General features: G+C 44.1%; 1 protein-coding gene across 1 annotated transcript in view; it reads left to right on the top strand.

The window, feature by feature from the left end:
* Window positions 1-27,500, top strand: part of LOC130381322 (fibrinogen C domain-containing protein 1-like) — a 63,290-nt gene that overhangs the window by 17,594 nt on the left and 18,196 nt on the right. Inside the window, exon 5 of the mRNA XM_056588840.1 lies at window positions 7,011-7,107. Coding sequence (XP_056444815.1) covers window positions 7,011-7,107 — 97 coding nt within the window. The remainder of the gene's footprint in view (window positions 1-7,010; window positions 7,108-27,500) is intronic.

Genomic DNA, 27,500 nt, shown 5'->3' with positions numbered 1-27,500 from the left:
CTTGTTTTCTTTCTTCCTTTGTCACTTGTTTTATCGGTTCCCTTTGATATAGGGAACCGATATAATGTCAGCCTTTTTGCCTCTTTCTTCTATTAAGCCTTAGTATACTTTTGGTATGTATAATTCAGCCATTTGCGATTATTTCCTTCTTTCTTTCTTTATGTCCTTCTTTCTTTCCTTCTTTCTTTCTCAATGAATCCCTGTGGACCCCATCGGTGTTCCCAGGTCAAGTGTCTCACTACACACTGAGCAAGTAGCTTTGTGGGTGGTTCTATGGCGATGTTGCTATTTTACCGGCGCATAAATGACTTGTGCCCGGCGCAAATCTAAAAAGGGTTGGTCTGAAGTAGCCTGATTACCTGTAGGTGTGGTTTGGGCGTAACCTGCAATAAACCAATCAGAGTACCATCTCCCATCCCCTTTAAGAGCCATGAGCGCATTTTAATCGGACAAGTTTATATTTTGACAGCGTGTTTGCAGTCTCCGATGAGACAGATGCATGACCACATGAATTTCAAACTTGAAATGGCTCAGTATATGGCCAAATAATATGGCCTAATTCACACATGGAATAGAGTTTTCTTCCACGACTTCAGAAAGACTGAGTCCTCAAATACATTTCGGCAAAGAAAACTTAACACACACATGATATGCGGCAACTGTGGTTCTATTCAATGATCTACGTAATACATTGACAAACATCGTTTCTTACCAGTATTGTATGCATTATCGTTATCGACTTGTGTTCCTAATATGCATGTATCCCCTTTTAATATACAATGCCATGGACTGTATTATGGGTTACGTGTTTAGTTTGCGTGTGTTTAAACAGATGGACGCACCCACGCACGCCCGCTTTCATTAATTATTTTGCGCATACATACACGCGCGCCTGCATTCATTCATTCTTTTTAACACTCACTTGGTAAAACAATGTTTTCTCATGATCAAATACTCATCAATCCTAAAAGTTATGGACTTGTACACGATGTCTGTGTTAAGAAAATATGTGTTTGCTGTACGGTGTTTGCAGATAAATTGATTTAAAGTACAACTTATTATTGCTGTATCAGCTGTTCTTTCCCAAATAATTGACCTAGAATGTGTGGCTAGGTAGATGAGAGATGCGCGAGGTGCACAAGCAACATTATGCATGCGCCCTTAAAATAACATCGGAACAACGCGCCACTGACTTTAAACCAGGTATTTCCTGGTTTGTGGCGGAATTGTTTTCTGAAACTGCAAAAAAGCACCAGGGAATGTTTGCGCCAGAACACGCCTCCTCCTTTCGCCGAACCGCCCCATGGGGCGCAAGATCATTCCCATATTTACAGGCGCGTGGCGGTGGAGGGAAAAGAATGCTCTGCGCCAGTTGCAAACTAGCAACGACACATGCGTCAGTGTAGAAAGTAAATTGCGCCGGATGCAAGATAGGGCCCTGAGAGTGATTCAGTGCCAAGGTGACCAGCTTTTATTAAGCACTGGATGCTAGGAGCTAACAGGCTATATTGGCAGGTCTATTTTTCTGTTTCCCACCTAGAAGTCAGGCGCCAGATTTGAGAATCTCCCTCCATCAGCTTACAATCGCTCATGGCGGGCTTTTCCTTGTGTTTGTTCCCTGTCGCCGGGCACCGAGTCAATCTGGACCGGATGCTGGCTCCCCTGTAGTTGAACACAACGCCTGCTAAAGAGCTCATGGCAGCTGGTAAACCAGCCCTCGTCTGACATGCCAGTGGAAATAACCTGGAGGAGGTGTTAGGTGGAGACCGTCGCTTAGGGACCGATCTGGAGAGTGTGAAATTGTGTTGTTTTTTGTCGAAAAAAAAGACAGGGAATATATATCTGGTATAGCTCCAGCGTATATGCAATGCCTCTTCAAATTCATTGGAGACATTGCACCTTTGAATAGTATCATTACATTCATGCGAGTAGCTTAGTGTGCTGATTAGAACACATAATAACAGCTAAACTGGAGGACAGGAATACAATGTGTCTCAAAAGATAAGTTTATACATAGTTTTATTTCTCGCCATTTCCATATAAAGCCTTCATTGTTTTACTTTCTTTATAATTCATATTTAGAATTTTGTTATTTTCTTTACTTTACCTGAAGGACAATGTGTGAAAGTTATAGTCCCAGTAAATATATTTTTCTTTACTTCTGTTTTGTATTGCCTTCCCTGTCTAGGGAATTGGTTATGTCACATCTTACAAGGATTCCAGGTATCCACACAGAACTGGGCAGAGCATCCCTGAGCTGGTCAAAGACCTGAATGTGAATCTGATCCTGTATCTAATTCTGCTGAATCTGGTGCCTTATACCACTCGATGGGTTAGATATATTCCTCCTTTCTTGTTCAGTGTGTTTGATCTCCTGCTGATGTTTTGCAGAGTATAAAATGATAACCCAGATGGAATATGGTGTACTGTTTACCTAGATGGTGTCAACAGAAGCCCGAATCCATCCCGCAAAAGGACCTTTAACACTACTAAACAAATACAACAAATTTAAGTTGTCTTGTTTTGGGGTGACGATCTCTAATTAGCACTTTGTAGAAAAAAACAACAACGATCAATTGTGTTTATTGTTGCGTGTAATATTTAAGCATTTCTCTCAGCTTAGCAGCTGGGGCCCCTCTGATGGGTGACGGATATTTGAGTCAACAAACAAACATACAATAATCCCTTTAAACAATAATCTTGATTTTTTCCAAACCCACACACCAATAGAAACGTTTCTGTCAGCTTTAAGATACGTTCTAGCATGGCTTCCCCGATTAATTATATATAATAGGAGAGCTGCTTTAATTATCTCTGGGCCCGGCAATCACTTAAATGCTTCCTTCTTGCAGCCTTCCAAACCTCATAGCCTACCATAATGGTTGACGGTTCTTGGGTGTAGCGTTGGAAGCTATCTGTCTCGGTCGTTGCATCATTTCCCAAAAGTGCCCAATGCATTTTACGAGAAAGCAAAAAGCCTCCAAAAGCAGGGTGTTCCTACCCGGAAAACCGGACAAATCTGCAAGCTTATGCTTAGTTTTCTCTGGCATATGTGTCCGTCCCCCTCCCGTTCTGACAGACTTCCAGCTATCAGTCAGCATAACTGGTGATCTTATATGGAGCTGGTCTGATACAAAGACTGTACAGAGGAGCACCCTAGAGCAGCCTCCTATAGCAGCACCCTATAGGAGCACCCTATAGGAGCACCCTATAGGAGCACCCTATAGGGCGCTGCTATAGGGCGCTGCTCTAGGGTGCTCCTATAGGAGCCTCCTATATCGCTCATTGCTCTGATTGGTTGTAGGTCTATCCAATGGTATCCAGAGATATATTGGTTTGCGGTTGTTGATAACGCCCTTTGGAAATCAAAGTGAACTGAGCGGTTCCAGACAAATACGCATTTGGCAAATTTGCACGGCGATGTCAGGCTAGGCCAATCCCAGTCCTCTATTTGCAACCAGATCCCTCCCGGTACTACCATTAACAACCAAGCGCTGACCCATGCAGCGTTCCACGTGAAACATGCTCCAGTCTTCTCTCCTTTCCTAGAGGGGCTACAGTAACTCAGAAGGTAGAGCGGGTTCACTGGCAACCGGTAGGTTGCTGGTTTGATCCCTGCCTCCTCCTCCTCCTCCTAGTGTCGAGGTGTCCCTCAGCAAGACGATCTGGCTTTGGCCCTGCGTGGTTGACTCCACAATCGGTGTGTGAATGTGTACATGAATGGCTGTGAGTCGCTTTGGATAAAAGCAAAAAAAAATCCCCTAAATGTACAATGCCCCAGTGCTCCTTGTAGCAGCACATGTAAACACACACCAAAGCCATTCGCTACACTGTTTAGAAATCTGTCCGGCTCGCTTCACCTCATCCGAAGCCGCCGTCAGTGGCCCGCTCATGTGGGGGCGGGTGGATGTGTGAGACAAATGATCCCTGAAGGGAGTCGACCCGTCGGGTCTCGAGGGCACACACACACACACACACACCTTGACCTTCAGGGTCAATTTACAATTATAGCCGAGGGGTCTCAACAGAATTGTGGGACAGGGAGAGGGGAACCAGGGAACCATTGAACAGGAGGTTTCAACCCTAATCATAAACCTGCCAGCTCTTTAATTGCTTATCGGTTAGCCATTTTAAATCAGCCTCGGGTGACCAGTGGTCAACAGTAACCGGTAACCGTTTAGCAGCCTCGGTAACACCTACTACTGGATAAACACACAGAAGGTCCCAGGCGTATAGCGGTAAACAAAGACTTCAACCCTACATAGTACAGCGAAGGCATCTCAAGAATTGTTATGTAAAGAATTGTTTTTGCTGATACTTCACTGCCCCCAAAATGGACTTTGGTTCCAGGCCAAAAAAGAATAGATGATCACAGCCTATTTAGATAGATAGATATCTATAATTTATTATTAGCACATCAATGCTATCAGACAGCCTTTCTGGACGTCAGTCATGTCTTGCTCTGCAGTCAGTCAGTCAGACAGGGGGGGGGGGGCTTGCCAATAGCGATAACATTGGCGCTCTCCATTGTTCTGGAAAAGGTCACAAGAAAACTTAAGCAGAAAAGAGATAGACAGATTGCACTGGACTAAACTGGTTCCTGGAGAGAGGCTTCCGAACCATGTTGAAAGATGGAGATACAGATCTGGCTGTCCTTCCTTTAGGATAAAAGAAGGGATGAAGACCACGAGGGAGAGGACGAAGAGGAGGCGGAGATCCTCCCCATTATGTTTGAACAAAACATCATCGAGTCATCTCCTCCCAGTTTGAACAACCCTCGGTTTGCTAAATGGGGGATGGAGAAAGAGGAGAGAGATGGGAGGGTAAAGGATAAAAAACGATTAACACTCTTACGTTATCCTGTAAAGGGTTGGAGATATGGTGGAGTGATGAACACATGCTGAATGAAGGGGTGGAGATCCGGATTGGCAGTGATGAACACATGCTGATCTTTCTACTGAATGACAAAAATGAGGGCTTTTCAGGGCCCTCAATGGATTTTCGAGTTTAAATAAATAAATCCAATCTAACCAATGCAACACCCGTATGTATATTTAGATAGGTCTTGCAGCACATATGGTGTGATACATATGTTGTAAATATTTCTGACTCCCGTTGAGATCAGCCCCCAGGAAATTAAAGTGTTTTCTTTCTCATTCCTTAAGTGGGAAAAATAATTACGTTATTTCCCCCAGTTTGGAACAAAAATACCATGGTAGGGTAGGGATGGAGGTCCAAAGATACATGCAGCTCATAACACACACCCGCTACTCTATGTATCGATTCCTCCCAGGGATGAGATTGAATTAGTTCCTGTGAAATATGATGATGATGTTAATGACATGCTGATGGTCGTTAACGTGGGGCTAGGTCCGGTTACAGATAATGAGACTGCATATTGCGTAACATGAAGAGTGTGCCTGTGTGCGTGCGTGTGTGCGTGTGTGCGTGTGTGCGTGTGTGCGTGTGTGCGTGTGTGTGTGTGTGTGTGTGTGTGTGTGTGTGTGTGTGTGTGTGTGTGTGCATGAGTTTGCGGTGGAGGGTGGCTGTCAATCCTGGATTTTGATTGGAGGAAAATGGAAAACAGTGGAGCACCGCCAGACCTTCCCATGATGGGACGTCTGGCCGGGCCCATCTCAAGATCTCGGCCGGGATGTCGTTTATCAAGGGAGCGATGCAGGGATTTCTTGCTTTGAGAGTGAGCATCTTGAGAGAGAGGAGGAAGTGAGATTCTGATTCGTACCCTGCGTGGAGGAGTATGATAAGGTGAAGGTGTCTGCTACGATCAAGTGATTCCAGCTCTTTTGGAAGAAGAAGATAAGGTTACCCCTGCTAGCCTAGCTTAAAGAAGTCGCGGAGGGATGGAGGGTGAAACGTCTGCGGGATGGTGTCTCATGGAATCATGGATGACAGAAAGGCTGACGACGATGATTAGTTCGTCCAGATGGCGATGAAGATGAAGATTTTGTTGATTTTAGTTTCTCGATTTCCGATGGGGGACACTTTGAGCCCGTCATCAGTCATGTTGAACAAAAGATGTCTTAGACAATTGTTTTTGTTATTTTCAACACAAACCCTGACCTTCACTTTACGACCGTCATACTCTGTTTTCAATCTGTGCGTGTTTCTCTCTGAAGGAGTACATTACCTCCGCCTTCGCTTGACACCTGAAATGTCAGCACTTTTGGTGGATAGAGAATTTCATTGATGATATGGATACCGCACTCATCGCACACACATACACACACTCACACACACACACACACACACACACACACACACACACACACACACACACACACACACACACACACACACACACACACACACACACACACACACACACACACGTGCATTAGGCAATGCATAAACACAAAAACTGGAGGACAAATGGAGACTTACACACACACAACCTTGCGCCTGAAAGCACACACGCAAACACACAAACACACACACACACACAGACACAAACACTTACACACGCACACACACACATATATATAAAAAGAAACCAAAACAACATGAATGAATCAAATATTTAGTTTCATTTTATGAAAGTCTTGCTGAAAAAAGTGCTTTCTACACATCACTAGTCTTGCTCGAATTTCATCATTCGAAGAGCGTAGAAAGGCGGATAATTTAATCGCCCTGCCTGTATATTAAGACATATTAAAAATTACTGTATTACAGATATGACCTCCTTTCTACGCCTCTCATTTGGTATGCAGATTGAATTGCAATTTTCATTCAAAGTCAATCAAGATTTAATGGATTCCCTTTATTATCTACCGACAAATTGCCTTTTTAGTGTGGAGAACATCTGCATTATTCATTATCAATGAGTAAGCATTCGTGACTTGTTTGAGGAGAAACCAACTTACCGACGTCCTTACTGCTAGATTAAGTCTGTTTCCAGGCACCGCTGTCACTAAGAATGTCTAAAGAACTGTCTGGAGTTCTGGCTTGAAAGGGAATTCTGTGTGACCCTTGACCCCTCTGGCAATCCCTAGGTGATCCAGCGCCGGGAGGACGGCTCAGTGAACTTCTTCCGAGCCTGGGACTCCTACCGTGAGGGTTTCGGCAAGATCACAGGGGAACACTGGCTCGGTAAGTCTGTGTGTGTGTGCGTGTGTGTGCGTATGTGTGCGTGTGTGTGTGTGTGTGTGTGTGTGTGTGTGTGTGTGTGTGTGTGTGTGTGTGTGTGTGTGTGTGTGTGTGTGTGTGTGTGTGTGTGTGTGTGTGTGTGTGTGTGTGTGTTTGTGTTTGTGTGAGAGGCATTTTTGTGTGTTTGTGGTGTCGAAGTTGGGTTCAAGTTGGCCCGCTAATGTACGCCTACGATTTGCCGCTGTGGTCGACCTTTGAGAACGAGGGCAGAACCCAGAAGAAAAAGTGACCATGTTTTTAATCAGCACCACATATGAGGAAGACGCCAAAAATAAAAAAAGATGAGTTGATCAGACTGAACAAAAATCCTACCAAATCAAACCAAATGCCAAGGATTGTACCCAATCTTTCCACAACCCAGAGTCTATTTTCCTCCACAGCAAACATTTGTTAATATTTTTGTGTATGCTGGCAGGTTTACGTCTTAAACAATTAAATCAAAAACTCACTTAATCACATCATAGAATCATAACATGTCATTGCCTCCATCGCAGAAAGCCTGTATTACCGTGTTGATGAAACTTTTTCACAGTCCACTAACCTCCCATCCTACCTGCATTTACACCCCACATTAAATGCCTGTTTTTTTTTAATAATGTGTCACATCTAGGAGTGAGGCAAGTACGTCTCCAGTCTCCACAAAAGAGAACCACATTCAGTATCCTCCTTTGAGTTAAAGAAAAGCCCCCACTGTTATTGAGATGCTCGCGGTGAAGTACGCCTTTGTGTGCCCTGGATTGTTTAATTTCTGGAACACCACCATATAAATGGACATGGTTGATTTTTTGCTGGCCTGTTGCCTTACGGACGCAAGCTGATCTTTCTGTCCAAATCAACAACTGGACAGTGCTCGTATTTAATTGAGTCATTTTTCTACAGAAACCATTCCATGGATCATAAAAGTCGGTCTACGGAAATTCTAATAACCTGAATTAATAATGCAAACCAATTTTACGGTTATTATTTATGATTCATAAGGTCAACTTGGGCTTATGAAGACAGTTTTTTCCAGTGTGTGATTAAAACCCCTGTTTTTATGGCATAAATACAAGTAACCCAGGCAATGTAAATAAAATACAAAACATGGCAGTCGTGTCATTTTGCACTTTCACGTGTGTGATAACACACTGAAATTAGAACTTCCTACATCTACAAATTATTATTTGTGAAACCCTTTGGTCTGTCAATCAAAGATTCACGAAATGCAACACTTCATAACGGTGGCAAAACTAGAAAGGGAAGGAGGAGATAGGGAGGTGAGAGGGAGGTGAGAGGGAGGAGAGAGGGAGGAGAGAGGGAGGAGAGAGGGAGGAGAGAGGGAGGTGAGAGGGAGGTGAGAGGGAGGTGAGAGGGAGGAGAGAGGGAGGAGAGAGGGAGGAGAGAGGGAGGAGAGAGGGAGGTGAGAGGGAGGAGAGAGGGAGGAGAGAGGGAGGTGAGAGGGAGGTGATGTTGTTTTGGTTGCTTTCTTTGAAATGTGGCCGTCTTTCACTCTTTTCGGCTCGCACTATACAACTTTGGTATCTCTTACCTGCAGAACCTTCAAACACAACATACACAGAATGTTTGTATCGTTTTGCCCACAGAGGAAAAGGACTGTGCAGAATATGTGGAGGGAGTAATGTAAATAGATGACATCTCGGTCTGAGGCCAGACCTGCAGGACCATTAGGGAGAGTGCAATGTGCAATGAAGTACGTGTTGAGAATGCTACGTGTTAGCGCTACACTGTGGCAGCACGGCAGGAATACGGAAAACTCAAGGTTCAGCAGAGTGCATCTGAATGAGCCGGCTGGCCACTTTGAACCTCCCTGAGCACCTTTGCTTATTCAGAGGGTGCTGTGTTGTCTCGTCACCCCCATCATCGATTACCCTCTGGGCAACAAAAAAATGAAAAATGCATTTGCGATCGGCGTGAACCAGGGGCTGAATTTCATCGCGGGGCCACGGTTGTTTCTCTCCCTAATGCCACCCTCCTCCAACTCTGCGGCCCTGCAAAACTTCAGGCATTCTCCAAAGACACCAATATTGTGTAAAACTGTACATAACAAGTATTTTAATACATGAAATCCTTCTGACAAAGGTTACAGTTATGGTTTAAGGTGACGCAAATGAAGAGACAAGAATGGCGTAACGAACCAGAATGTCTCTATTGCCTCACTCTTGTGTAATTACGTTTAATTGCGTGTGCATTTTAACGAGCACAACAAACAAAAGTAGCTTTCATTTAAATTGTCATTTCAGGCATTGGGATAATGTGCTCATAGGAATGGAAGGGCCATTAAAATTACATTAATGAATGGACTAAAAACGTGGGCATCTCACCAAACATAAGCACACAAGTGTAAAAGCAAGCCAATCATACATATATTTAATATTAAACATGTATCTTTTCAGATGGCCCCAGAAGATCGAAGAGCCTCTAGCTAAAAGAAGACTCTTATTCTGCTAAAAGTATTTATTATGATAGTAATGCCGTTCTTCTGCTTTTAAATAGTTGGATGATTATTGTTATAATAATATCATTATTACTAATACTAGTCATCGTCTTTATCATTGCCTTCATTATTATCAGAGTATAATATAATAGCTAAGAACTTAAGAAACACAGCGGAGCGGAAATACTCAAAAGCAATAAAACAAATCCATTAAAAGACAACAAAGGACAAGCAGTTTATATTTGTTATTTTAGTTCAGGTGAAAGCGGCACTTTCTGCTCAGTTAACTGTATATATGGAGGTGATGCTAGAATTGTTCTCTTTGTAATGAGAAGCGAAGGTTTTCTGAGTGTGAAATAGGCAGCTTTGATGTGACGGAACACTGGGATTTTTGGAAAAACTTTTCTTTTTTTTTCAAAACCTGAGAAAAAACACATCCAAATAGATGTTAGTACAAGGTTAACAACGATGAGACGTCAATACTTCAACAACGTTTGTTAATCATAGCACGGTTACCTATTGGTGTAAGAATATGGATGAAATAAAACAGGTGGTGGTGAGTTAGGTCCCCCCCTTCTGTAAGCGTCTTTGGGTCATTGAAAAGCGCTATATAAATATAATGAATTATTATTAATTATTATTATTATTATTACACCTTCCTTGTCGACAAGCAAGATAAGTTTGAGTAAAATGTGAAAAGCCCTCTTATGGTCATAAGACAGTATGGTAATACGTTTGTCAGTCAGTCTGAAAAGCTGTGATTCTGCCATGAAGGGATGCTTCTGTTGCAGTGGGGCAGGAATGAGTCCTCATGCGTAACTCAAGTGTGCAGTGCTCCTCTGGCCCAGGCGTGCAGCGTCATGTATGAACGCATCACCCATCTATGGGAACACAATCTGCTAGGAGAGCAGCCACAAAAATAATCCCTCTATCTCAGGGCCTGATTCAAAACACACACACACACTCAAATTTACTTACACACACACACACACACACACACACACACACACACACACACACACACACACACACACACACACACACACACACACACACACACACACACACACACATACACACCCACACACACACACACACACACACACACAGACACACACAATCAGGAGAGGAATAAAAAGAAAAGCCTGCCGTTTATCTTTTAACCATCCTGCATTTCCCGTCCGTCACTCAAATCCAATAAAAACATCAGACACAAATTGCAGTGGTGGATGCTTTTATACAGCGTTTACCTCTCGACTAGCACACAGGCCTGCATGTTAATAAGCCCTTAGCTCTCCCTGAGTGGTGTAAGCCCATGTGATTATCGGCAATTCTGTGACAAAGGACGGGAAATGATGGTGTTTGCACTGGTAAAGATAAGTAAGGAAGGTGCTGGATAAATACAATTTGAAGAGGGATGTTTTTGTGATAACAGGGCTTGGGTGAGCTATGTGTCAAGCCTCCAGTCATTTCAGGCCTCTTAGAAAAAGCTTGGTTAAAAGAAAAAACTGGCTTAAGGCAAATTAATAAAAAGAGCAGTTTGAGCTAGAGCGAGCACACAAAAACTCAGAGTTACACACGCACACAAGTATACGGTGTTTTAAAAACACACACACAAACACACATGCAAACACACCCTTGTATCGTTGCATGCACACATACACAGTCTAGAGACAGAAGGCCAGAGGCCCAAGACAGAGAGACAGATAGACAGAGAGGGAGAGATAAATCGTTGGTCAGTAATCCCATAGGTTATGTGGAACGCTCAGCAGCTATCGTCTCGTTCAACGCCAGCTTCCAACGCCATCTTAATCTCTTCCTCCCAAAGAAGCGGTTATTTTTTCTTCTTTTCATCCAGATCAATAAAATACCAGCCCAACAGTCTCTGGCAATTAAGTGGCCAGTCTGTGGAAGCACCCTGAGGGCTGAGAGAAGCCACTGCCTGCACCGGGTGCCCACTTTTTTCCGGCCAGGGAGACAACCGCACACTCAAACACACACACACGCACACACACACGCAAGCACGTTCACACACATGCAGACATACATATGCCTGCACAAATGCAAACATGCACGTACATATGCACACCGGCACACACACATTCACACACAGACACACACACACACACACACACACACACACACACACACACACACACACACACACACACACACACACACACACACACACACACACACACACACACACACACACACACACACACACACACACACACACAAATACACACACACATGCAAACATATGCCTGCACAAATGTATTCATGCACACACAGATGTGCACCAAAACACACACATACATGCAAACACACACAAATACAAACAAAATTGCACACACATGCACAAACACAGACTTCGTCACGCAACACACCACTGACGTCATGCCTATGATGAATTGGGCCACAGTACCCTGAAGAGAGTTTAATCTTGAGTCTGAATAGATAAATGGCATGTCATGTTGACTCAGGGAAACAACAAAGCCCTAACCCCCATCCTCTTTGTGGAGTAGCCTGTTAGCTTTAATGGTTCCTGCCCTGAGGGAAATGGACCAAAAGGAACGAGTAGAGGACAACTCAAGCTTCTCTGTCATAGAAAGTATTCTGTTGTACAAGAGGACTGTTTGGGAGTCGTCCGACCTCTAGGTACCAGCCAAACAACTCACGAAACAAAACCATCTCTGACATGATCCCTAAAATTGTGGGGATCAATAAAGTATCTGTCGGTCTGTGTGTGTCTATGTATCTGTGTGTGTGTGTGTGTGTGTGTGTGTGTGTGTGTGTGTGTGTGTGTGTGTGTGTGTGTGTGTGTGTGTGTGTGTGTGTGTGTGTGTGTGTGTGTGTGTGTGTGTGTGTGTGTGTGTGTGTGTGGGCGGGGGGGGGGGGGGGTATCGGTCTGTGTGACTGTGTATCTCTTTGTGTGTATGTGTGTGTCGGTCTGTGTGTCGGTCTGTGTGTCTATCGGAAAAGTATCATCTCTGACATTAAAACAGAATGAATATTTTGCATAGAATAACAAACCAGGTTTAATATCTGCAAGGCTTTTCGTCTGCAATTATCTGCAATACAACATCAGAACGAAATTAACCTAATAACATTGATAAACTTAGAACAATGTCAGTACAACATTCTGCAGAATGAGAAAATATTAATGAAAAAAAAGAACCTTCTCTCAAAAGTTATTATTTCTACACAAATTGTGTCCCTTCAGTAGAATAACTGAATTCTTACATTTCTGTATCAAGAGAACAATCTTAATTTTAATAAGATAAACATGTCTTCTCAAGTTACAGAAGACAGCTGTCAAATAGCCTCGAAATAAATATTAGTATGCCTCATATTATTCACAGGCTGCATGAAAACCTACATGCTTGGGGATCATTCCCTCATCCAGAACCCAATGGGTAACAGGGCCTCCTGAGTCCTAACAATCTGTGTTCTAATCAACACCTCCACCACAATGTTGCTTTCTCCGGGAATGGACAAACAATGGCGGAGCTCAGCTTCATCTGCTCCATGCACACAAGTGTTTTGGGTCTGATGGGGGCAGCTTCTGACAGCAGTGGGGGAGAGGGGGGGTGGGCAACAGGTCTAAGTCTGCCCCTTAATGAAAGATTGGCCCTCCTGGTTCCTTCTAATCCTGCTCCTCTTCCTCCTCCTCCTCTCCTACTCGTCCTCCTACTCCCCCACTCTTCATCATTGTCCTCCCCTCTTCCTCTGATGTTGTGCTCCTGCTTTCCCCCTCTCTCTCTCTTTCATGCTCTCTCTCTCTCTCTCTCTCTCTCTCTCTCTCTCTCTCTCTCTCTCTCTCTCCTCTCTCCCTCTCCCTCTCCCTCTCTCTCTCTCTCTCTCTCTCTCTCTCTCTCTCTCTCTCTCTCTCTCTCTCTCTCTCTCTCTCTCCAGCTCACTCCGTCTCTCTCCAGCTCACTCCGTCTCTCTCTCTCTCTCTCTCTCTCTCTCTCTCTCTCTCTCTCTCTCTCTCTCTCTCTCTCTCTCTCTCTCTCTCTCGCTCTCTCTCTCTCTCTCTCTCTCTCTCTCTCTCTCTCTCTCTCTCTCTCTCGCTATCTCTCTCTCTCTCTCTCTCTCTCTCTCTCTCTCTCTCTCTCTCTGGCTCCCTCGCACACACACAAACACACACACACACACACGCACACACACACACACACACACACACACACACACACACACACACACAGACACACACACACACACACACACACACACACACACACACACACACACACACACACACACACACACACACACACACACACACACACACACACACACACACACAGATACCTACACACATACCCCCTGTACTGTAGCATGCCCAAAGAAAAATACCAGAGGCAGACAGCTTAGACTCCAGAAGGACAGAGTGTCACAGGGAGAGAGAAATGGTCAGTCAGTAATCCTATAGGTTATAGGGAACACTCACTCTCTGCTCTATCTCACTCAACGCCTGCCTCCAACATCATATTTATCTCTTTAGGTTGATTGCCAGCAAGTTGTTTCCTCCTTTTCACTCAGATCAATAAAAAGCCAGTGTTCCAGTGTTGGCAGTGCAGGGTTGGAGTGCATTGTTTGTTTGTTTTCTTCAAGTGTTTCCACATACTTGAGAAGGTTAGCGATAAAAAGTAAATCCATGCTCTTGGGGATGATGGCTTTGCTTGAAGTATAGGTCGACAGAACTAGTTAAAACTTTTGAAACAATTTCTTACCTCAAACTCAACCTGACACTAAACCCCTAAAAGAAACACAAAATGGAATCCAGTGTATACCATGCATGGCACAATAGGCCCATAACATCTATGTATATTTTAAATATTTCTTTATCTATCCTTTATTTATTCAGGGAAGGCCATTGAGAGCAGGCTCTCTTTTTCAATGACGCCCTAATTACAACATACAAATAAAAACTGAAAAACCAATGTACAATAGATATAAACAGTAGGTCAAACAACCAGAACAACATTTAAATAAATATAAATAATACTATATACATATAATATACATATATATATATATATATATCACTATATGGACCGCCTCGAGGAACATAAGAACCCCAGTGTATGCATGTGATGCGGCCCAGCTCCTCCAAATAGAGATAAGTCAGTCGCACAGCGCGGCATCGGTCGTGGAAACCATCCCTGAGGACGGGTTATTAAAGAAAAAAACATATTCATAACTAGCAATTGATGCTGCAGTGCGCCAACTGCAGACTCACTCTGGAGGCTGAGGGAGGAGGAAGGTGGGAGATACGACAGCTAGAAGGGGACACAAACCAATCAGCTAATGGAGGCCGGATCAGAAAAAAACACCTGGAAACATAATTAGCTGCGTGCACGACAATGATCTAGGAGTCTTGGTGTGACCCTGGAAGGTTGCACTGCCATGCCCAAGGGCACTGACACCTCATGTTGGAGAGCAGCTGACTAAACAATGATACATTAGGGGCATGTAAAAGATATCAGGCAGAGGCAGCGGTAGCAAAGTATGAGGAATCGCAGGTATTATTGACGCCATGGGCCAGAGGATGACTAATGCTTTTTGCCAAACTACAGAATTGCACTAAATAATTTTGGTCATTAAGGAAATATTGGTCGTTATGTATCTTCTTTAGAAGTAAGATACTGGTAAAACATAGGAAAAATAAAGTGTTTTATTTGTCATTGATTCATACATGATGTCAGAAAATAAACACTTTAATAGATACACATTAAGCACTTAGACAATGAGAAGAGGCCGGCAATTTTTCATCTTTAAGGAATAAAGGAGGTTTAACAACGTTTATATCGTTATAAATAACATTGATGTGCAATTCATTAAACCATTTATTTCCCGACAGACTAATATTTTTTACCGAGTTTCATTATTTGTATATTGTCTCTGACAATTCTGTCGGCTTTCATTTCATCTGCTGTTTGCTTTCCCCCTACATTACCCATAATGACTTTCACCATCCTCCACTTTCTCATGAGCCAGCCAGCCAAAATGTTGCATTCTGGGTGAATGAGGCTAGCCTCGTGAAATCGCTCCATATATTAAAATTGACGTTTCACAATGAATATCATTCTGGTTAATCATGCCCAGTCATGGGCAGCAAATGATTTCCCCTTATGGACTTCACCTCTGAGAAAAGCCTTCTGTGCAAATGTATGTTAATTATATTACATTGTTATTCAGTCTTCTTTTATAAAAACTGTTTTGATTGCCCAGTTGAAGGCTGCACTTTCCTTGGGCACTGCCATGTTTTTTTAAATGTGTAAGACTGCAGTTCTGTTTGCTCCATCATGAGCTGAGGCTCTTTCCCCCTCATGCTGATTAGAACTGTTGTTTCTAAATTTTTAGAAGGGTCTTCAATGGGCTCCGGGCCAGACTGATCTACAGAGAGAAACAAAACACTAGCATGAGGCTGATGGCTATCGTCGGTTTGTCCTCTTCCAAAATTAACTGATTCCTCTCAGAAGGAATGCTGCTAGAAAAGAAACCCTTTGATAGTTGTAGATATAAATGAGGAAGTAATTTATGGCAGCGCACAAACGCTACAGCGATTTGAAGGTGATTGAAACAGGGTTCAGTGGAGTTCAAGTGGCTGTACAACACAGTAGAATAGGATGGCCTCAGGGCTACTGTACATCGAATACAGCTGCGTCAATATAACAACAATGTATAGAACCTTGCTTAAGCCTGTATTTTTTGCCCTTCTACCAAAACACAACAATGCACTCTTGCGCATCCAATACTCACAGACCGATGCAGACAAATAACAACAAAACAGACGAATAACCACAACACACACATACACACGCACGTCACGCTTATCCACGCCGTGCACCACAACACATTGACAACACCAAGGCCCCCGCGTCGGCTCACTGTCTCCCCAGCACAAGCCGTGATTTAGAACCCCTGCCTGGGACAATAAGGATCCGCTTGCTCCCAAGAAGGTCACAGTTTAGAGGAACTCTTAGAAATGCTTTACATCGTCCTTCCTTGAACTTTTCTCTCTTCCTGTTAGCAGGAATAAATAGCCCCATTACTCCCTCTGCGGCGCTCCATCCCTTCTGTTTGTCTTGTCTTGCTCCCAAGTAACTCCTACATCATATGGCTGTGAAGAAGAAACTTGCTCTTTTGCTCTAGCTGGCGCTCTTCCACTCAGCCCTTTGCCTCTCCCTCTCTGTGTCTCTGTTTGCCCCGCGGGGCTATAAGGCTTGTCTTTAATTTGAATTGTATTGGCATATAAAATATACTTCATTGATGCCCGAGGGGAGACTTGGATGGGATGCAGGCATGTCCGAATTGTGTATTTTCTCCTCAGATCTTTGTTTCTCTGAGCTCAGCTGACCTGGAAGCATGCTTGGACAAGATGCCAAAAACCTCTTGCTACAATATTCCATGCCACTTTGTATTCACTGCAACTTAGTTTGGATGAAAGCATCTTCTGAATTACAACAAATATATACACGTGTACATAATCAGAATGAATGCCTGATTCAAATGTTACATAGAATATGCATGAATCACTGATATTCTATGGAATAACAGAGACGACAAATAGAATCAGCACATGCATTAGATTTGTCTTCACGTTTTGTGAAGACAAAGTGCAATGTGGAACACAGTTAATATTGATATGGTTTCGTACTCGGAGGGTAATTTCCTTCACGATCATCAATTATTGTTCACCCGAATGCTTTCTTCTGCTAGGGATGCAGACAATGAGCATTGATGTCGTTCCCTCTGTTGGTGACAGGTGCCAAAGAGTAGACTCTACCACAGAGGCGAGGTGGTGTCACTTGGCATATTCCGCAACATATCGCCACATTCTTTCTGTGTGTCAGTTTGTTAACCGGGAAACTTCTAGGATTCATTCAACACTCGGAAATGTCCCGTCTTCTCGTCAGCGCTTGGCACCGGAGTTCGTACAATGTGATGACGGAATTGTTCGCTCTCTCTCTCTCTCTCTCTCTCTCTCTCTCTCTCTCTCTCTCTCTCTCTCTCTCTCTCTCTCTCTCTCTCTCTCTCTCTCTCTCTCTCTCTCTCACGCTCTCGCCCTCCTCGAACTTGAAGATGATTTGAAAAGTAGTTTCTGAATGGTTCAGGGGCCATAGGCTTCTCTCATTCCTAGCGGAGGCTAAAGAGAGAATTGATCCCGTTTGATATTGGTTCGGTCTGTAATATCAACGTTTGGCTGACGGGGCCAGTGCTAACACACAGAGCTCGTGGAGAAGATGAAATCTTGTCGCAACGGAACGAGTCCATGTTGAGACTAGCCGGGCGCCCAGGCCATGTGACAGCAGGCCCTGGCATTGGATAGCAGAGGCGCGTTTTATCTGAGAAGCTTGCTGTCTCGCTCCTCTGCAGTGAGAGAAGAAATCCTTGGCAGGGGATCTGAAGCGGCTGATTCTCAAAAGAGCTGTTTATTAAAACTGGAGTTGTCCTCATTGCGGTGCTCACCGGCTTACAGAGAGAGGGGGGATCTCCAGAGTGCACGCCATTTTAGGAACTCGGTTCACACCATCGCTACTTTTGCACGGGGAAGGACCAGTGTTTTTCACAGAGTGACCAGAGTGTTTCACAGAGCCGACGTCATATGACTAGCACACTGTCGCTATTAACACATTAATTATGGGTGTGCCCTTTGATGTACCAGGGCCTGGTTGGTGGACTAAACTAGTGAGGATCAGTCTACTACCTGTGGCCTCGAGCATCAAAGGAGCAGATAGTAATTAGTGTTATGAGCAACAGCTGTGTCTGTCCTACGATGGCACCTCTTGGAAAATGGTCTAGGATATGATGCTAAATCAGTGCAGGATGCTCATAATAATAATCATAATAATCTCTGGTGAATCTCAACACAAGGTTGCTTCCCTGAATATTTTAGACTTAAACCTTTCACCATTGTAGCTACACTTAATAATACAATTGTTATGTGCACTTTATGGTGTGTATCACAATGCTATACCCTATATACATCGTATACACTTGCTCAACTTATGAAGACACGCTTGCTTGCGAGTCTTCATAAGTCTTTAGGTCCTGGAGGTCGATAACGTCTTAGGCACCCTGTAATTAGCTCTTCTATTAACATGATAGATGATGTTAATATGATCTGATCTGAAGACTGGTGAAGAACTGTGAAAAAGGAGAGAGCAACAAGATGTGTGCGGTTCACACTAGCTATGTATTTGTTTCCATCAGGATAATATGCTTTGCCTTCCAGCCTGACCTGCAGATGATTGCATGCTTACCGTTCCTATTTCTACACCCACCACTGCCCACAGGCACCATTTCCAAAGCCCCGATGACTAAAAGCTATACGCTGCGCCGGTATTATTATCTTCCCTTTGTTATTAACTTAGTCGAGCTTGTACAGTGAAAATGGCTCAACATGGAGCAGGTTTGGTATTAGAATTGGTCTCAAAGTTCTCCCAAAAAGCACCAGAAATGTGTGATTAATAAACTTGGATTGTTTTAAGGTGTGGGGGTTAACCTGTAATTAAATTATTCACATAATTGTCGCAAATAATAAGTCTGCTAAAATAGGATAAGATTAGGATTTTACTTATCTAGGAAACAAATAATAAAGCAAGAATAAAGGTGTCACTGAGGCAGTACAGGATAGCAAAGGGAATTATAAAAAAATAAATAAACAACCAGAGAACCATTATACGCTCACTATGTATTCTATAGAAAGCCCCTTTATCATATTACTTCTAAGTATAGATACATGCAGTTATTTTCAGGAGACACCAGGTGCATCATGCAACTTCCAAGCCAATAAGTCATTTTGTCTATGCATCTGACTTAATATAATAAGTCAATTGCATAGTTGGAGATAAACTCATACTAAATTTATTTATTTTCTAAAACAATATATCTGCATGCACATAAACTAACTGCAAAACCTAGTTTGACAACAGATAACAAAGTTCTAAGAAGCAAGAGGAAATGGTGATCCGTCCGGTTATACAGAGAAAGAGAGAGACAGAGAGAGAGAGAGAGACAGAGAGTGAGAGAGAGAGGGGGAGGGAGAGGGAGATGGAGAGAGGGAGAGAGAGAGAGAGAGAGAGAGAGAGAGAGAGAGAGAGAGAGTGAGATAGAAAAAAAGAGAGACAGCGAGAGAGACAGAGAGAGAGAGAGAGCTTCAGAAAGATGCAGTTGCTGAAGGCACAGCCTCTGGTTATTACAGGCAGTGCACCCCGGTGCATTGTGTGTATAAACAGCTTCATTTTCATAAACGCCTTCTTTGTGATCTTTACCTTTCCGATATGAAATGGGGCCCACCCAGCAACTCACTTTTCATTTAGCCTGATAAGACCCTAACGGTGTGTGTGTGTATGTGTGTTTGTTTGTGTGTGTGTAAGTGCCCGAGCAAGTATGCATGTGTGTTTGTCCGTGCTTGTGTGTTTGTTTGTGCGTGAGTGCACTTGTGTGTGTGGGTACCCTGCTTTTAAATAAACAGATTTTTCACTCCCTCCTATTTTATCATAAGCCGATGTGAGAAAAAGGAATGAATACAAATGCATTGCGATGTATTCATATATTTATCCAACGGTTGACGACTCAGTTGGCATCTCTTCAACGCAAATCCAGGAAACCACAGCGCAATGAGGCGACAATCAAACAACAGTGATTGAGTCCAAAGTCAACAATGACCCCTCACTAGGGCCAGTCAGCGAGGAACGATACGCCATACGATAGCATATCTCCCATGAAAACAGGGAAATATCAAAAACAATACCCTCCCCCTTCCTTGTCATCTATTATTTAGCAGACGCGTAAGTGTTTTCAGTTAAAGGCCATTTCAATAGCGCTTTCACATCCTATCCATTATTCAGCAGCGGGCAAGGAATACTGCCCAAGCCCCGGTCCGACACACACACGCTCGGCCGAGTGGGGGCCCAGTGGAGGCCCCGCCAATCAGCCCCTGTTGGACCAGTAGCACCAGTACCATTCCGCCAGCCCCCGCTACAGCTCCAGTCACCTAACATGGAGACCATCATGGTGACCCCACATTCTGCCGCCCACATTGATACATCAGTGGGCGGGAGGGCTCGTCCTGACAGACAAACTTTTTCAGTCACTCAGTGCAACAATCCAGGTGGAAGAACTGCAAAATGTAATATCTGTGATTGAGTCTATTTCTGCAATAACCGCAGTCATGGCTGTGCCTACTCTGCTAATGTTAAGGTTACTGCTCGTTGCTTCGGGAGACACCATTGCTATTAAGCCGCGGAGGCCTGTAATGTACGGTAACTATGACGCAGTCCCTGATTGGCCCGTTCATGTCACCCATTACGACGCAGTCCTTGATTGGCCCGTTTTTGTCACCCACTACGACGCAGTCCTTGATTGGCCCAGATTATATTGTGATTTCTGTAAACGGATGTGGGCGGCTAGAGCTCCAGACTGATCTGTGTAGCCAAACAGAATGTGGGGTCAGGTTTATCGGGATGGTCTCCAGGCTACATCAGCCACCACCAAGTCCATCCTCGGTGTGCGGTGGGTGAGTGTTGTTATTTAGGTGGTGATCTGTCACTCTTATCCCCCACCCCCCCCCACACTCTCCCCAGTATCAGGAACTCTATCTGCAACTGAAATTGGACTGGCGGCCCCACCACCTGAGTGGAGGTGGCTGCGAAGAGAGAGCAATTTGCAGCAATCCGCCAGTCGTTGGAATATGTATGAGGGGCCACAACAATCCTGCGCTCGGCGCCGGCTCCCCTCAGGGTCCAGCACTTTGTCTGATGCTCCTCCACCAGACCTCAGGCCCGGCCGGCTTCCTCCCCGCTGTGGTCCACCAGGCGGTTTCGAGGGGTCTCGGTACTGGTTTTGCGGGCTGGAGGTGGTGGGACATTGGAGATGCTCAACTGTTGATTAGAGAGAACCTGCACTCATGTTGATGTTACAACACACGTACACATTTCAATTCAGTTTCAGTTTTTGCACACAACGGTTACAGAGACAAACAAACTAACATAAATGAATGTTGCAAAGCATCCTAATTAGGTTTGAGGGATTCAAGGTGGGAGTGGAGTTACAAAGGTTTGGGAATTTGTATATCCGAGTTCTATGCAGAAATAAACACGTCTATATTTCTGTGATAGGCCCCCTAATGTGCTCTAGGAAGAAAAACTCTAAAGATATTTTGAGACAAAATCTTAACAAAATCGTTTGGGATATTTAATCAAGTCGAATGTTACGTCTTGAAATCCGAAGTAATCTGAACAAAATCTGATATTGAGCAGAAGAAATTGAACCTCGCATCCATTTCAGTGCAGTAATGTATTGACCCATAAGTGGAGCCATCATCCTCTTCATTGACAGTAGTTATTCAATGAGTCTAAATTATGTATGGGGGCTGTGTGTTGTTTGACATCGAACAATCTACCCTTTTATACACCACCCAATATCGATTCCTTGTGCATTGTGTGAGCATAACAGAAGGCACACTTCCAAATCCTTTAATGACATAGTCATTAGAAAACAACGGATGGATCCCCTTTCCCCTGACTTTAAGATGACCGTTTCTCTGCTGATATTATATCCAGAATAATACACTGGCTCCAATGATAGTATGGCAAAAATGTAGATGTATTCAAACAAAATGTTAAATCTTTTTTGGTTAGATCCAAATTTCAGCCTTCAGAAGCACAAAGACACTGACCAATTACCGTCGGTGTGGCCTTGTCAATTAATAGAGTTACAACTCTGTTCTGCAGGGGCTCTTTTAAACGAACACTAGAGCTAACTTATGTTCTGCCCTGGCCGTTGTAATGGCCAATTTCTAACTTGTGTTTTTGAAGTCTCTCCACGTTGGCGTACATGATCTCTTTTGGAGAACATATTCTACATTAGGTAAGTTTGCCTCATTCATCTCTGCACATGGATGGATTGTATGTAGGCCCTGTGACTGTATTATCACCATCTGATACAGCACAAGAGCATTGTGTAGTGGCTGGGGTGGTGTCTACTCTCAGCTGGAAGGTACTGGGCTAGATCCCCAATGTCTGCCCACTGCCTATAGGGACCTTAAGAAACGTACCTTCTTCCTAACAACCTGTTTCTGCATTCACTGCAAGGGTCTGTGGATTAAAGTGTCTGCTAAATTAGTTAATAGTATTTCATGGTAACAAACTTTGATGATGATGATGAGGATGATGATGATGATTGCAAACACTACATAAACATACTGGTCAGCCTTCAAACGTAGTGGTATCCGTTTCTTGGTTAATCTATATACTGTTAATACTGCTTTATTAAAACGTGCAGTTGAAATTCAATAGCCAAGACCAATTGTGTCAGACATAGCTGTGTCTGAATACAATCCTGCCAAAATCAAATTTTTAAAAGGGAAAGTCCCTCACAACAATGTGGGTGGCCAGCCTAAGTGCTAAAAACACTGACCAATAAAGGCTCCATCCACTATCTCCCAGCAGCAGCTTATCAACGGCCCGGTGCTTACCTACCTACCTGTGTGTCTGAGGGAAGGGCTCCTTCATGGAGAGGATAGAGCTCCACGCAGACAACGCTGTTTAAGTGTCTGTTTTCATTAAGCCGCTTAATTCTGCCTCGCTGTGGGTCTTTTCTGTCATTGCTGTACCACGGCCTTCTCCACTGACAGCTGTGCGCCTCACGTCTGCACAATCAGAAACGCCACATCCCTGTCTGGGAAGGAGTTGTTAACGTTTCTGAGCTTCTGCACGTCAACCCGCGAGTTCCTGCAGGGATCTTTGTTCCATTTAAGCTTGAGTTGAGAAAAGCCCAGGTAGTGTTACGCAAACCTGCTTTTTACACAAACACACATGCACAAGCAATGTATATAGGCGCACGCATACACTGTATGCACACATATACACACCTACTCACACATAAATGCACCTCTACGTACACTCACAAACATTCACAGTTTGGGACGTGTTTGAATAAAGAATGAAGCAAATGTGATTGATGGTGGGATTCATAGCAGGCATAGTCACACTCTGTTGGCATCGCTAGAATAATTTGTGCATCAACAACAATAGTCTCAATCTCAGTGGATTCAACATTGAAGAACTTTATTCTTTACATGCATACAGTACAGTGATTCATAGGTTTGGTAGCTGTTCCTGCAGTAGACGATGCTGCGCTGTGTTCTGCTGTGCTATTCTCTGGCCCATCCGAGTACAGTTAATAGTGAATAGGAGTTTGAATGATAATGCCTTCTTTATGTTGGCCATATTGTCCCCCTCGGCATGAGCATATAGCGAGGTGTATCACTGCAAATGAGCAGGTACAGGCATAGTTCCTGCCCAGTAAATCACCTAATCTCTCTCTCTCTCTCTCTCTCTCTCTCTCTCTCTCTCTCTCTCTCTATATATATATATATATATATATATATATATATATATACATATATAAAACCTTCCCGCCGTCTCTGACAGTTTTAAGATGTCAGAAGATGGCAGAAGTTGGACAGATTTTTAGGCTGGTTTATATGACGCCTCCTCACCTCTGACAGAAATATGTTTGAAAAGATAAATCTTAACAAGGGCGTTTTGTGCGGTAGAAAAAAAATCAAACGTAAAACGCCTTTGGTACATAGGTAGCACGAGAGGGACCAGCCTGTGGAGGAAAACTGCCACTGGACTGAAAATCATTATTCTCATGTTCGTATTCTTGTTCTCATCATCCAGTTGTTCACCCCTTATCGGATTAGGAGTGTACTGTATGTGCAGCACATCGGGCCATGCATTCTATACCTAGCCCTCTGCGGAGAACGTTGTCGATGGCCACAGCTGATCTGAGGAAACGGCACTGACAGGGAAAATGTGGGAGGAGAAAAATAGGAGAGGAAGAGGGAAAGCGTGAGTTACGGTTACGGCATGGCGGTAATGAGCACCGCAGAACGCTGACAAACCCTCCAGCATGGAACTGAGAATCTCACCATGTTTCATATACAGTATCTCTTCAGACCTATGTACTGTAACTATATCTATATCTATATCTATATCTATATCTATATCTATATAGATATATATATATATATATATATATATATATATATATATATATATGTATTATGCGGCCTAGTGTCTTTCTTTATACAGCTCATTAGGGGTTGTCTGTCAGAAGTGATCAGGTAAAGGGGGGAGGGGGGAGGCATGGGGGGAGTTACTGTGGGGGGGGGGGGGGGGGGGGGGTCACCGCGCATGCTCTTAAGCCGGCTTTGATGATGTCACTGCCGCCATCGCTGATCAAAAGCGGCAAACCATTTTGACGATCTCCTCTATCTCCTGCCACCTTCCCCCCTCCCTCCCCTCCCCTCCCCTGTTCCATAGTCTCTCCTCTCCCCTCCCCTTATCTCCCCTCGCCTCCCCTCCGCTCCCCTCCCATCCTCTCCCCTCGACTCCACTGCTCCCCCTCCTCTCCTCTCTTCTCCTCCCCTCCTCTCCACTCCTCTCCCCTCCTCTCTTCTCCCCCCCTCCTCTCCTCTCCTCTCCTCCCCCTCCTCTCCTCTCCTCTCCTCTCCTCTCCTCTCCTCTCCGCTCCGGGTTGCTTTAAAATAATTTGAGAAATATCAAAAATGCACACTTTCCCTCACTACCTACTCCATATGCTAACGCATTGTGGCAGAAACCTGTGCATGTCTACCTTAAACCTTAACCCTGCAGCTAATGAAGTCTTCGCTTGTATGTGCTAACCATATTGTGTGTGTGTGTGTGTGTGTGTGTGTGTGTTTGTGTGAGTGTGTGTGTGTGTGTGTGTGTGTGTGTGTGTGTGTGTGTGTGTGTGTGTGTGTGTGTGTGTGTGTGTGTGTGTGTGTGTGTGTGTGTGTGTGTGTGATGTGGCAGGTCAATCTTTATGCTCAGTGTGTTGCTGGTCCGGACCGGGTCTGAGGCTCCTCGCCTCATTTTGTTTTACCTGAGAGCACCTCTGAATATTAATGTGGCCTTCTCACTGAAGCACTGCCTGAAAAGCCTGCCAGCTCTTTCAACATTTATCTCCCTCTAGTTCACTCTCTCACACACTCTCTCTCTCCTTCTCGCACTCTGCCGGGCTCTCTCCATCCCTTCTCTCTCTGTGTCTCGCTCTCTCTCTCGCTCTCTCTCGCTCTCTCTCTCTCACTCTCTAGTTCCCTTTCATTCTGTCTCTTTCTTTGTGTCTCTCTCTCTCGTTCACGCTCTCTCTTGCTCGTTCATATACATATTAATACATATATACATACAGTATATGAACGACCACGGCCTCTTAAGCATAATCATTTCTGTATTTGACAAAAGAGTTAGGTACTTAGAAGCATTCAGTAATAACTATTGAAAAGATAGCTGTGGTATTTGTTCCTTCCTCGACCGTCCATACAGCCCTCTATCCTACAAGCCTGTAAAGACACCATCAAGCGGGCGGGGGATGGTTGTTCGGAAAGAAAGTTTCTAGCTTCAAAAGAAAAACACACACAGACACAGAACCAGACACACACACACATACTCACACACTTTTTCTGAAAGCAAGTAAAGTAAAAGCCGGTTTCAGTCCTAGCTGGGAGTGGTGAGTGTCAAAATGCCAGCCAGCTGAGCAGCCCTCTCGATCACTGCTGTCCGGGGGATCGAGAGCCCAGTGGGTAACTGCTGGTTCTACACAACTTCACCCCCCCAGACTCCCACCGTGGCCTCTTGCTTTATACGCTCAGTGTAATCAAGCCGAGCCGTTTCAGCTGGTGTAGACGGGATGATTAGAGTAATGAACGTCAGCCCGGAGGGGTGGAGCTCTCCAAGGTGCTGAAGCAGTGACCTGCCAATCCGCGAGCGTGGGGGGTGCTGAATGTCTGTTGAATAGGCGGGAAAGTCTCTGGCCATCTGACCCTTACTCAGACTTAATTTTCCAAATCAAATCAAACTTTATTCAAGTGGGACTTTTTGTGTAACAGCGCTTTACAGTGTTACCATGGGAAACAACACACCAATAAGAAATGTGTTGGTCGATTTACTGTAAATCGGAAGAAACGACAAAACGAGTAAGTACTTTGTATCCCAAAGTATCCCAAAAAAAAAATCCCTCCCCAGTCCTCCCTCCAAAGCCATTCCCCAAAAACAAATGACTAGCTTTAGCTATAGGTGTGCCTTATGGAAGACCCCGGTCATGAATCATAACTGCACATGCAGAGTTTGTGTTGGTAGAGGGGTGGGTAGGTAGACCGATAGGCTATCCAACATTTATTTGGGATGAATGAAATTAAATAATTTGATTATTTTCTTTTCATAATAATCATAATATTGCACGCCTTTAATACACTATTTAAAGAGAGCCATACATTCATTACTTTGCTCTAACCAATGTATTTCCCTGCATGAAGATTTCCCACAAGATAGACCTAATTGTGATAGAAGTCACAGTCTGAAACACCACCCCATTTATATAAGTTAAGAGTCCTTCTTGTCCCAAAACACAGACATACAAATCATGAATCTAGGTGTGTTTGATGTAGTGGAGGGCTTAATTAGATGTGTAGGGGTCCCCTCTCTCTCTTACCTCCGGTCCCTGACTTCTAAGGCCAATTAGCCGGACCACCCGCCCGCCGGCAGGGGGCTGGGGGCCGGCATTGACCGCCTACTCTATGTTGTATTTAAAAGCTGAGCCCCTCCCCACCCCATCCTCATGAGGTGGGCTTTATTCTGTGTAAACACTACTGTATGCCCTCAGATGAATCCAGCATGTTGCACTCCTAACTGGGCCAGTATGCACTAATGCCTCTGTGTATTTCTTCCTAATTGTTATTTATCCCTTGGAACATGGGCGTTTGTAATTGCCCTTTATACGTTGTGGTTTAGGGGGTGTTGTATAGTCTGGGCCTGTTAATCCCAATTAGACTGTAATTGTCATTAAGGGTAAACAAATG

This window comes from Gadus chalcogrammus, chromosome 4, assembly GCF_026213295.1.
Source record: "Gadus chalcogrammus isolate NIFS_2021 chromosome 4, NIFS_Gcha_1.0, whole genome shotgun sequence".
In the NCBI taxonomy this organism is placed as follows: Eukaryota; Metazoa; Chordata; class Actinopteri; order Gadiformes; family Gadidae; genus Gadus; species Gadus chalcogrammus.
This window is presented reverse-complemented; position numbering and strand designations above follow the sequence as displayed.